This window comes from Trachemys scripta, chromosome 1 (assembly GCF_013100865.1).
Source record: "Trachemys scripta elegans isolate TJP31775 chromosome 1, CAS_Tse_1.0, whole genome shotgun sequence".
In the NCBI taxonomy this organism is placed as follows: domain Eukaryota; kingdom Metazoa; phylum Chordata; order Testudines; family Emydidae; genus Trachemys; species Trachemys scripta.
The window spans coordinates 148,099,039-148,111,034 of record NC_048298.1 but is presented as its reverse complement, the minus strand read 5'-3'; the positions used below and the strand labels follow the sequence as shown (position 1 = coordinate 148,111,034).

General features: G+C 47.4%; 1 protein-coding gene across 3 annotated transcripts in view; it reads right to left on the bottom strand.

Moving 5' to 3' along the window:
* Positions 1 to 1,034: 1,034 nt before the first annotated feature.
* LSAMP (limbic system associated membrane protein) overlaps positions 1,035 to 11,996 on the bottom strand; it is a 1,336,346-nt gene continuing 1,325,384 nt past the window's right edge. For 2 of the 3 annotated variants that reach the window (XM_034789028.1, XM_034789038.1), the window contains one exon: positions 7,561 to 8,477. In XM_034789028.1, coding sequence (XP_034644919.1) covers positions 8,380 to 8,477 — 98 coding nt within the window. In that variant the 3' untranslated portion in view covers positions 7,561 to 8,379. Of the gene's footprint in view, positions 8,478 to 11,996 lie in introns of all 3 variants that reach the window. The other variant, XM_034789018.1, reaches the window with a different exon arrangement.

Here is an 11,996-nt window from a genome sequence, read left to right as displayed (position 1 = left end):
GCTGGGGGATCTCAGCAAGCCCCTTGCAGGCTGCCTGACTGAGCAAATACCCTCACTAACTCTGCTGCAGAGGGCAGGGCCTAGCATACTGCCCATTGAATGCCAAAGAGATCCCCTCCTCCAGAGGGCACCCCCCCCCCCCCAACGACAACAGCTTGGTTGCTGGCATAGAAGGGGAAGAGGCATAGAAACATTCAGTGTCCCAGGTGGGAGAAGAGGGGAACGTTGGCATCCTGAATCCCATTTGGGACAAAATGCTGGATGGAAAGTCTTAAGAACTGGCTGATACAGTGTGCATAGCCCCATCATTGTGGTTAACATACGATATTATCCTGATCTCACTGTTTTGTCACCTGCATCAGTGGGAGCAAGATCTAGCCCTGCATACCCCTATGAGTGTGGGCTTTGGACACAGCTCTCTCTGTGCTCCACAACAGCATGTTGAAAAATCCCTGGGTAGTTCGCCTAGGGGATCCCACACATTCCCTGTGACTTTCACTGCAAATCCATGGCCATTAAGGACTTCATAGTTACCACAGTGCTGCAAGCCACAGCCATATGGAACTTCAGTGCAACAGCTGGCATAGAATTCAGTTGCTTCATCAGAGGCTGTTCTTACAGCTTGAGCTAGAGGATAATCTCATCTCTCTTTGTATAGCAGACTTCTCAAACATATGCTGCATCCCTCTCTAGTGGCTTGTTCACAGAGAGAATAATCTGCTACTGCTACCACCCACTGGAGTTATTCCTTTAGTTCATGGGGTTTGTGCCAGGCTGAAACCTTGTTGCTGACCCTGTGGCAGTGAGGGTGGCGGGGAGTCATCACAGCAGGGTCAAAGATGCATGAATTAACAGTTCTCATTCCATCCAATAGAGGGCACTAGTAGAGTAGTGGTGTATATCTACCAGCCATTTCAGTACAAAAGCATTGCACCAGATGAGCCAAAACTGTGTATGAGGGGAAGGGAAGGGAAATTAAGATGCATTTCTTCCTTTTCACGTTTATTTCGTTTTTGTTTTTGTTTTTTTTTCTCTTTTTTTTAAGATCACAGAAGAGCAGAGCATTCATACATGTAAAGAAACAGAAACAAGATAACAGAAGTTAAATACATTGAGGAAAGAAAAAAGAAAAAGCTTTTTGTTGGTGTCAGGTTTTGTTTTGTTTTTTTTTCCTTCTTTTTTTTTTTTTTTAAACACACACACACTTGCGCATTTAAAATTTTCTTCCACAGAGCTAGTATCCGAAAACAAACCAATGGCAAAAAATAAAATGGCCGTGTTCTTGTTTCATTAAAGAGAAGTTCAACTCATGTCTACGGTGCTGGGGAAAAATATATATAAAGATATAGATATATATATATATTTATATGTATATAACACTGTTAATGAGAAGAGTTCTAACCACCCCACTGTGTAGCAAGAAGAAGGGACGCTGGACCTCCTCCCTAAGGCCTGGAGGATGAAACTTAGCTCCAGCTGAGGAAATGGAACGGTTTGGGGGCAGCTGGTGTGGAGGCAATTTTTACTCTCCCCTCCCCTTCTCCCCCTCCCGCCACACCCTTTCCTTGTTTGTAGAAAGTCACCACAAACCATGCAGCTGATGGCTTTCTATAGACAAATTGCTAAAAGCAAATTGAGATGTATGTGTCATTTTGCATGTGTCACCGGGGGATCTAGGAAAAGAGAGTGGTGTGATGGCTGTGTGAGGGATTTTTGGAGGAGAATGGCATGTGTGTGTTGTAGGGGTATTGGGAGGGATGAGTATCTGTGTGACTGAAAGAGGGAGCAAATGAAATAACTTCAGAGCTGGAAGACACTCCCCAGCTGGGAAGTTCTCTCCTTGTTGACAGTTTCCTAGGTGGTCTTGCTCCTTGTGGCCTGCGAGTACTATATGTAGACACACACACATACTCACATTCCATAGGAGGTGCTAGGCTTTCTTAGAAGGAAGTAAAGGGGTAGACCGAGGACAAATAGTAGGGCTCAGTTCAATCCCTCTGTTCTCACAGATATGCTGAGATGTTGATTGATGGGGCCCCAGTTAGGGTACCACAACACACGTTCCCCACAGGGCTCGGGAAGTGAGCTGAAGATATACACAAATCGGGGAGAGGTAGTTCCCTGCCCCGCCTGGACACTTCCTTTGTTGGATCGGACCTCTGCCCACTAATGTGCTCCCCAAACAGCCTTGCCATGAAGTCAGCCCTACTATTAGCTCTGAAATCCTATCCTCCTAACTGTTGAGACACCCTCCCTTCCTCTACTGTCTTGTGTACTCCTTAGAGGTTTGCAGGACCTTTTGTTGGCACTAGCTAAGCTGAACCTGCAATGAGGTAAGAGCCCTTTACCTTGCATTTCCTGGGCTAATTTAGAGGAGCTGTCCTCTTTTCCTTGCTCTTCTCAGGGTGGCTGGCTTACCATACATGGGCCTCCCCAAGCCATGCCTTGATAGGGGATCTTGCTGGCATTCTTACCAAGCTGATTTCTTCCCTGCTGAGATAGTGAGCTTGGAAAACAAGTGAACAGCTGAGATTTGGCCTTTGGGGAAACAACCCCCATAGAAACTATGCTGAGGTGTCACACTGTAAGATGTAGGTGGGAAGGGGTCATGTTAAATAAAGGGGAACAGGAGGACGGTTCAACAGTTGGACACACCCCTTAATGTCGAAAGGACTCATGCAGCTAACTCTCCCAGGCACCACACTGGAAATATACCCACTTTGAGACCATGCTGAGAGCCAGTGGTCTTCCTCATTGATGTGTCTGGGAATTCTGTGCATGGATTGTGAACAGCACATGGCCCTAACTTTTTTATTAACGACATAGCCTGGGAGACCATCTCCTAGTTTAATTCTCTCTTCCCGCCCCCACCACTCTGCTCCTCACGTGAGGGGCCTCTTTTCACAGTCTTTTTTGTGCATTTGTCAAAAATGAAATAAGCTTTTGCCACCCTCAGGAGGGAGACTTAGAACTTCCAGCTCTGCCTCACCTCCCCAAGACTGTATTCCATGGTACCATTTGGTGTGATTTGCTGTGTGATGTCAAGCACCATGAAGATTTTGGCCATGGATCAGTGGGGTCAGAGCAGAGGACATGGATTGTACTATTAGACTTGGGAGAGGAAACACTTCCTCACTACACACCTGGATTCCTTCATAAGATGATGTGAGGGAAATAAGCAATATTTGAAGGCCTGACCAAATGTCTTCTTGTGGAAGGGCTCAGAGTGAGGGTAAATGCTCCCGAGCTCCACTCCCCAAATGCCCATGAATCCTCGGTCATTGCCCCAAATTTCCTTCCAGACTTGCTACTTCTACATGGCCTGGAAAATGTGTGAAAAACAAAGTTTACAAAGTTAATGCCATGGGCTCAATTTTGAAATAATGGCGCCTTAATTGGATGCTCAGAAAGGTACCTAAGTGCATTGAATAGATGCACCTGTGTCTGAAGTCCAATCTGAGCATTGAAATGGGGTGGGTGGGTGGACTTCTGAACATACTGTGATTGACTCTTGGTCTGGCATGGGAGAAAATTGGAGATTTGCCCATGATTCCTGAACAGTAAATGCTGTGTAAAGGGGTATAAACTCAGGCTGTAAATCAGTTTACACAAAGCATGTAAACAAACAAACAAAAAAACCTTGTTAATGTCACCGTTAACATGACCCTGATGATAACCCTGGTCTACACAACTTTGCTGGTGGAGAAAGCAGGGGTTTGCATTGCTGCTCTACGTATCCGCAAGTTGTGGTCTGGAAAAGGATCATAATGCTGAGATACATGCGTTACCTGGGGATTTTCGCATCCACCTTCCCAGCATTTCACAGCCATGCATCGCTTCATTTTTCACCCAGCCAGACACATACAAACAACACACTGCAATCATGTATGGCGTTCAGGTGGTCCCAGAGGGCTGCCTTCACACTGTTCATTTCCTTTCAGAAAGTTGCCCCCCGCCCCCTCCCACTGGTAACCTGAAAAGGGTTAGATATCTGCTAGCAGGTAAGGGGCCATATATTAAATCTAAGTGTTTTTTCCTCTGCTTGGACATTATTGGACATCTCGTGTCACTCTCGTATATTTACAAACTTGTAGAAGAAATACAATCTTTTTTTTAATAACACTAAATGTTAAACCTCCATCAATCAAACACAATTACACCTACACTCTCAAGGAACTGGTGTCCCGTTCCAAAGCCCACTGAGGGGTAGGCAGCAAACAAGTGAGTGGATTTGAGGGGGGGGATAGAGAAGCAGGACCATTGTGGGCACCTAAGGAGAAAGGCTCTGCACTGGAGGATATGTCTTTTCAATGTAATTATCCACGGGGGTGAAGAAATGATCAAGGAAAATGCCTTTTCCCTTCTTCGCTGCGGCCCTGGTCTTGGGAGGTGCTGTGCAACCCTCATTGACTTCAATAGAAATGGTGGCTGCTCAGGACCTCTCCGGAGATGCTCAGCAGCTCACAGGATTGGGTCCATTAAAAACATTAAATAAATATTCCCCCACCCCAGCTCGCAAGTTAAAGGGACAGACAATGTCAAGAGTGGAGATCTCAGAACAGAACAAAATAACTGTAATACTGTGCACTTCCATCATGCCCAGGGGTGCTGGGGGTGCACTGGTATCCCCCGGGCTTGAAGTGGTTTCCATCATATCCAGGGTTCACAGTTTGGTTCAATGGCTCTCAGCACCCCCACTATACAAATTGTTCCAACGCCACTGTCATGCCTTTCAGCAGCTGTATTGGTGAGTGAATCTCATTATCCCCGGTTTACAGAGGAGAAACTGAGGCACAGACTTGCTCAAAGAGTTAGGGGCACAGTCAGGAGTAGAACCCAGAAGTCCTAACTGGCAGACCTCAGCTCTACTAGACAGAATGGGTCTTCCCAACCATCGTTGTCTTTTTCTGTTCTGGCATTTTTGTTGTTGTGTGTGTGGCGGGGGGAGGTTTCCCCCCAAAACAAAAGCTTCAGTGCTCTTTTTTCTAAAAATATTTAAAACAATTCACTGCCAGTAGCCCAATACTTGTGAGGAACCATACAATAACAAACCACTGTGTGCCGCCTAGTGCTCATAAACAACCCTACAATAACACAGCAATATGTGCTGCTCCGCACTCATCAGTGACCCTACAATAACAAGCCAGTGTGTACAGCTCAGCACTCCTGAGCTATCCTACACTGATGAAACAATGCGTTCAGCCCAGTTCTCATAAACAACCCTTGACAGTCTCCCTGCAGTAACAAATCAGTGCAGGCAGCCCACCATCTCTGAGCAACCCTACAATAACAAACCAATGAGCCAATATGTGGGAGAGGTTGCATAGTCCATCCCCCAAGTGCAATATCTGCCACTGGACTTGTACACTCACTCCCCTCCCTACAGCAAAACCCATCAGACTCAGAAAGAATCACCAGCAGAGGCTAGAGGGCTCCTGTCCTAAGAGACTCTGCAGGGCTCATGGTCAGTAGGTCACCTACAGGACAAGGCCCAGATTTTCCAAGGTATTTAGGTGCCTAATGCCCAGTGTGTTCAACAGGAGCCAGGCGCCTACAGACCTCTGAAGGTCTGTGCCTCGTTGTCTGGCCCCACTGGATCCAGTCCCACCGGGCCCAGCTAGCCCCTCACGCCAGAGGACAAAAGCTGAGCCCTCACTCTGGGTCACTGAATGATTTCCAACCCCTCCCAAGCAGTGATGGTGGCATATCTGTTATCGAGGCGCGCACACACACATATTCTGGGATGTGATTTTTGTGGGGATTATTCTCCAACATCCCAAAACACTGAGGGAAAATTACAGCAGAGCCCACCTTGAGCTGAGCACGTACCTTGAGGGATGGGGGAAAATCCCCTTCCCTTGACTGGTGACATCCTGCAGGCCTGTTTCTCTGCTCTCCTCCCTTAAAAGACACTCAAAGACTAATATTTATCTGCAAGTCCTGGTTGGCTGTGAGAAGCCTGGCTGCCTCTTTAATTGATTGCCTGTCTCTGCCCCCAAACTGCCTCGTTCAGCAGAAAAGAGGCAATGCTGTCGAGCTGCTTGATCAAGGCGAGCGCTGCCATGCTGAGCCGGCACTGAATTATAGGGAGCCTCCTCTTGCACATTTCCTCTCAGCTGAGTAAAGGGAAGGATTGAAACACAAAACAGAATTAACTCATTGCTTTCTGGTGATCTGTCTCCCCTTTCTTAAGCCTGCTCAAGCCAGAGAGATTTCCACCCGACCTCCCCTAAGTTTTTACAGCAAATTCCAGGCAGATCTGAATTATATTTATTGGTGGGGGGGGGGGGGGGGGGAGAGAAGGGAATTTTTACTGTTTAGGAAACTGCTTAGGAGTAGGACACAGTGAAGGCCAGTGCGTAGCTCCTAAATCCTGACCCACAGCACCACTGCTAAGCCAGTTCCAGAGGCTCTGCTGAGAAAGAGAAGGGACTGGGTGTCCACATCCTCTGCTGTGGACACCCAGATCATGGCACTTGTGACCCTAGGTGCATTTAGACAAAGGTTGCCAGAGACAAAACACTGGTGCATTAACCCAGTTGTCCCCTTTCACAGATGACCAGCACAGCCAATGGGATATGTGAGGCTCTTCAGCTTTGCACGTGTCCCATTGCTTACATCACATCCTGCAGGACCTGTTGCTGAAATGGCAGAATCCAGCAGATAGGTAGCATTTCAGTAACTCTGTTTCAAGTGACCTACTCTGAGACTCACCACCTCTTCTCCACCAGGTATCACTAGAGTTTCTTTCATCAACTACCTCCTCCTCTGACCATCCAGAGGGCAAGGATGTCTAGAAGCAACCTTGACGTGTTACATATAGATCAATAAAATCCCCCCTCCCATTGCGTACCCCCTTGTATCTCTCTTCAATGCACCACCCAAAGCTTCTTTCTTGTATGTCAAGAATTTTGGCCCCAGCTTTTTTACAGTCCCAGGTTCTGGCCACTTTCTGAACCAATTTGAGTTTTCTTTAAAGTATAAAATTAAAGAAGCTCCATCTAGGTATTTTCATGGTGGCTGAGAGAGATATTTACAGGTTTGCTTTGTTTGTAACAAGGAGGTCAGAGGGACAAAAAGTTCATTTCTATAGCAATATTGAATGGTTATGGATTACCACTTGGAGGCTTTTCTGGTAAGAGATATTTACTGGCCATGCCATACCTACAGGTGCAGAAGATCAGTGAAGCCCAAGTTATCTCACTGATTACCTCTCTTCCCAACCCCCCCAGGAGTGGGTCCTGGAGCAGTGCTCTTGAAGTGCTGCCATCTATGGTCCTACGGGTCAGTCACATTGATTTTCTACCTGTTTGGACATACACACAAGCACAGATGTGAAGCAGGAGCCACTATTCTGATGCATTACAGTTGAGTGCCAGCCGGGTGGGGTTGATCAGGGAAGGGTTAAAAAAGTATGGAGATTGACGCTTCCAAGCAATACGGCAAGGAGGCTGTCAAGGCAAAAGCCAGCTGTGGGACGGGAGCCCATCTGAACCAGTGCCACAACTGACGCACTCCCCACCCGCCACATCTGCCCAAGTGATCTCTCAGCACCATGTCTCACACTTACGATGCAGAACTTTATCTACAGCATGATGAGCTTATGTACATATGGACCATTCTCTTCGCATGCTTTAGAGAGAGAGAGAGACACACACACACACAGACACACACACACGGGAGACAGAGACACCCGGCCAAATACAGGGGGAGAAGAAGAGAATAAAAACAGTGTGTTTGTAGCATAGTCAACATAGCTTGAGCTCAGGGCAGAGAGGGAGGTATTGGAGGAGAAGGGGCATAAGGGAGGGGGCCAACGAGGGTGCAAGGGATGGGGGAGGAGGCGTGGGGTTTCTTCATGGGACACCAATATGCGAAAGGGATCTGGATTACTGCTTTCCAAAAGTCTGAACTGGCGGAGAGTCAGCTCACCAAATGGCCAAGGGAATCAAGGGGCTAAGTGGCTATAAACATCACAGCAAAGACCTGCTCTTTCAGAAGGTGAAAGAAAGAGGACTAAGGAAAGAAGGGGGAAACAAGAAATCTGGTTGGTTGGTTGTTTTTTTTTTTACATCTCGGCGTCTTTGGCACAACGCGGTCCCCGCCCAGCGCCCCCTTCTCTCCTGCGCTCCGCGTCGCTTCCCGGGTGGTCGATGGCTTGACAGACGTCTTGTCGTAATTCGGAATAAATGTTGCTGATTCGTCTTCGCTGTAATTCCCCCCCTTTGCTCCAGAACACACAAAAGTTGTGAAAGAACCAGTCCTCTCTCTCTCCCCCTCTTTTTCTCGCTCTGTCTCCTGTATGACGCGCTTTGTTTTGTGTGTTGTTATTGTCGCTGTTGTTGTTGGGTTTTTTAATTTGATTTTATTCTGATTTTATTAACATTTGCTAAGTAGGCAGAGCAGGGACACTGCCAGCAGCCACAGTGGTACGGCCAAACTCATTGAACCGTTGTCTACTCTCCCTGTGCCAGGTCCTGTAGGGAGAGAGTGGGAAGGAAGAGAGAAGAGGAAAGGGTTACATACAGCAAGGAAGAAACAGAGTCAGCAAGAAACATGTTGATGGCCTTCAAAAGCACTGACTCCAGCTACTGTGAACTCCTCACACTCAGTGCTCCCGTGCCATTCCCTACAGAGCCTCCTGCTGAGAAAAGCTGGGACTGCAGTGTCTGTGAGCTCCCCAGAGCCAGCGCCCCTGCCCCATTCCCTCCTGCACCTCCTGCTGGGAGAGGCTGATACTGGAGTAGCTGTGAGGTTCCCACATCCAGAACCATTCCTTACAATGCCACCTGCCGGGAGAAGTTGGGCCTGTTGGAGAGCTGCTGTGAGCTCCTCAGTAAACAAGCTGTTATATCCTGCTCTAGCTTTCGCTAGCGATGGCAACATGGCTGTTCTTTTCACCTCCCTCCTTGTGGTGGCCCTGGAATGCCAGGACTTGTTATAATTCTGCATGTTGATGATGTCTGTTTGCAGCCAGATGCTGGCTCCTCGGGGGCCGATTAATCAGGTGCCAATCAATAAAACATGGAACCAATCGGCGAATGCCTTCAGTCCCGGGGGAGGTGCTGTAATTATTTGTTTGTTAATCAGGAGGAGGAACAATTTCCATGTAACTGTTATGACCCTGTGGTACAGCACCTATAGGGAAGGGGGAAGGGAGTCCCAGCAATGCTTTGATTTTCACAGGGGTGGGGAATGAAGTTGACAAGCTTGGCACTGCAGCAAGAAATACTGCAGACTTGCTACAGAAATATTATGTCCCAATACAAGTGACATCTCATTCATCCTCCCATTTGTGGCTCTCCTTCCTGGACTGTTTTTAAGGCAGATATTCGGCTTGACATTCTCCCTGCAGCCCCAGACAGTGGTAGCTTGTTATACCATTGTGTGTGTGATAAGCATACATCCTGTACATGTCAGCACCTGCCCATGCTTGTGTGTGGTTGTGCAGGAACAGTGGGATGTATATATGGGGCGTGTGTTTGTATGGACAGATGTATGGTATATGGGGGAGAATCAGGCGGTCTAAGAAGACATGTTCATTTCAGCAGGAAGAACTGTTTATTGTGAAAAATATCTTTTACAGGACACTCTGAGTATTTAATAGGGATGGAACCACTAGAGTTCTACAGAAATTGCCTGGGAAACCTATAAAATGTAATAGAGAATGAGAATCTATAGGGGTTTTTGAGCCATGCTACAGAATTGTATAGCAGGGATATAATTCTCTATTCAAGTCTATATGGTGCTTAAGCGAAACAAACCCGCTAGAGAGGTTCTCATTATTCATGCAATTCTGTAGCCTTTTCCCAGATGAGATTTGTTACTATCGTAGCTCTTTGTTTAGTCAGCCAGCTGTTAGTGATCTGATCCCATTTTTTTCATTATTAGGAAGTTTATGTCGAATCACGTGGACCGTATCATTTTCAGCCTATGGTCTGCTTCTTCAGCTATTCACTGTGCATCTAGTGAAGCTGGTCACCTAAGTCACATGGTACTGTTTCTGCACTCTGGCTGGGTGCCAGAAACTTTTTAAACAAGGGAAGGCTCAAGAGTGAATTGTGCACTTACCCCATACAAATCCTGAGACCAATCATTGCTGAACTTTTGAGAGCATTTGCAGCCAGCGGTTGACTGAACAGTCATGAATAATGAATAATCTGACCCCACAAATCACAGTGAACACACCAGGGGGCTTTTGTTCACAAAAATGTCTGTGAGGCAGGCTTTTTATAATTCAGCTATAATATGCATATATGTGATTATGGGCACAGAGATGTGCATTTGTGCATGCATATTATAGATGTAGAGTATGCATGTGTGAGACTATGCAGGTGTGTGTGTGTCTGTTCATTAAGGTGTGTGGTGTGGAGACTTCACACATACCAGTGCATAGATTTGTGTTAGTGTTCCATGCACCATGGAGTGATGCGCAGTATTTATAGGTAGTCCTGTACAGATATTTGTGTGTGTGTGTGTGCTTGTGATTGCACACATACCAGTGTGTGAAGGTGTGTATGCCCCCATGGATTGATATACGTTTTGTATCTGTGAAGGTGTGTGTTTTCTGGTGACTTCATTCGTATCAGGGCATAGATGTGTGTATATGTGTGTGTGCATGTGCCCTCCCCCCCATGGAATGATGTACAGTATGCATTGTGAATCTCTAGTCGTGTGTGTGTGCCTGCTCACATAACAATGTCTGTGTAGGTACCAATGGGTAGATATGTAACATGCATGTCATGATATGAGTCTCCATGCAGGCATGAGTGGATATGTAACAGCGTGTGAGATGTGCTTTCCAATGACATCATCTGTAACCAAGTTAGAGTAGTAGCTGCCTGTCCAAGAGTGGTACTGGGCCTCCAGGAGCAGGGTTCACAGCGTCACGTCTCAGGTGTGTCAGACAGACTGGCCTGCTCCATCGTCACAATCTCCCATCCAGGGCTCTGTTACAAGCCTCATCCCCAAAACAGGCCAGGGAGGGAGGAGACGGGGGACTACAGAAAGAAAACATGAGCCTGGGAGGATGCACCCGGGCCTGGGAGTCTCTGGGAGGGGATGCAGGGTGGTGAGTCTGGCAGGGGATATGGTTGTGCCAGCTCATGCTCATGCTCAGTAGCATCAGTGAGTATGTGGTTGTGTGATGAAGACTGTGTATTCCAGTGTGCATGTAAGGCCATCTCTGTGGATGAGCAACTGTGTGAAGTTGTGTGCGTCCTGTGAAGGTGTGTGCAACGACTAGAGTCTTTGTAGGTGATAGTGGGGTGTGTGTGTAGTCATGTCAGTCTGTCTATGTATAGCTGTAGTACAGTAGGCCTATGTAATCTTATCAGTGCCTGTGTGCCGCAATGAATTTGCATGCAGCTGTATGCATGTCTACAGTGGGTCCATGTGTAGTTGTGCAGCTGTCTGCGTAGTGGGTCTGTGTGTAGTTGTGTTGTCTGCTGTGATCTGTGTGCAGCCGTATTGGTCTGCAGTGGGGCTGCATGTAGTTGTGTGGATGTCTGCAGTGGGTCTGTGTGTAGTTGCATGGATGTGTGTAATGGCTTTGTGTGTAGCTATATTGGTCTGCCGTGGGTCTGTGTGGATATATATAGTAGGTCTGTGTGGAGTTGTATTGGTCTGTAGTGGGTCGGTGTGTAGTTGTGTGGATGTCTGCTGTGAGTCTGTGTGTAGCTATGTTGGTCTGCAGTGGGTCCATGTGTAGCTATGCTGTTGTCTACCATGGGTTTGTGCATAGCTGTGCTGTTGTCTGCCGTGGTCTGTGTGTAGCTGTATTGGGCTGCAACGGGTCTGTGTGTAGTTATGTGGCTGTCTGCGCCCTTCCACAGCAGGGATCACTGGAGACTAAGTGTAGAGACCATGCCTTCTTTTCCCCAGTCGTGGTGCCTACCGGAAGGGGACCCCAGGTAGCTAGTTAAGCTGGCGTCTAGGCTGTTTGGAGCCACTGCAGCAGTTCAAAGCAGCCCCAGCCTGCATATAGCCACGGGAAG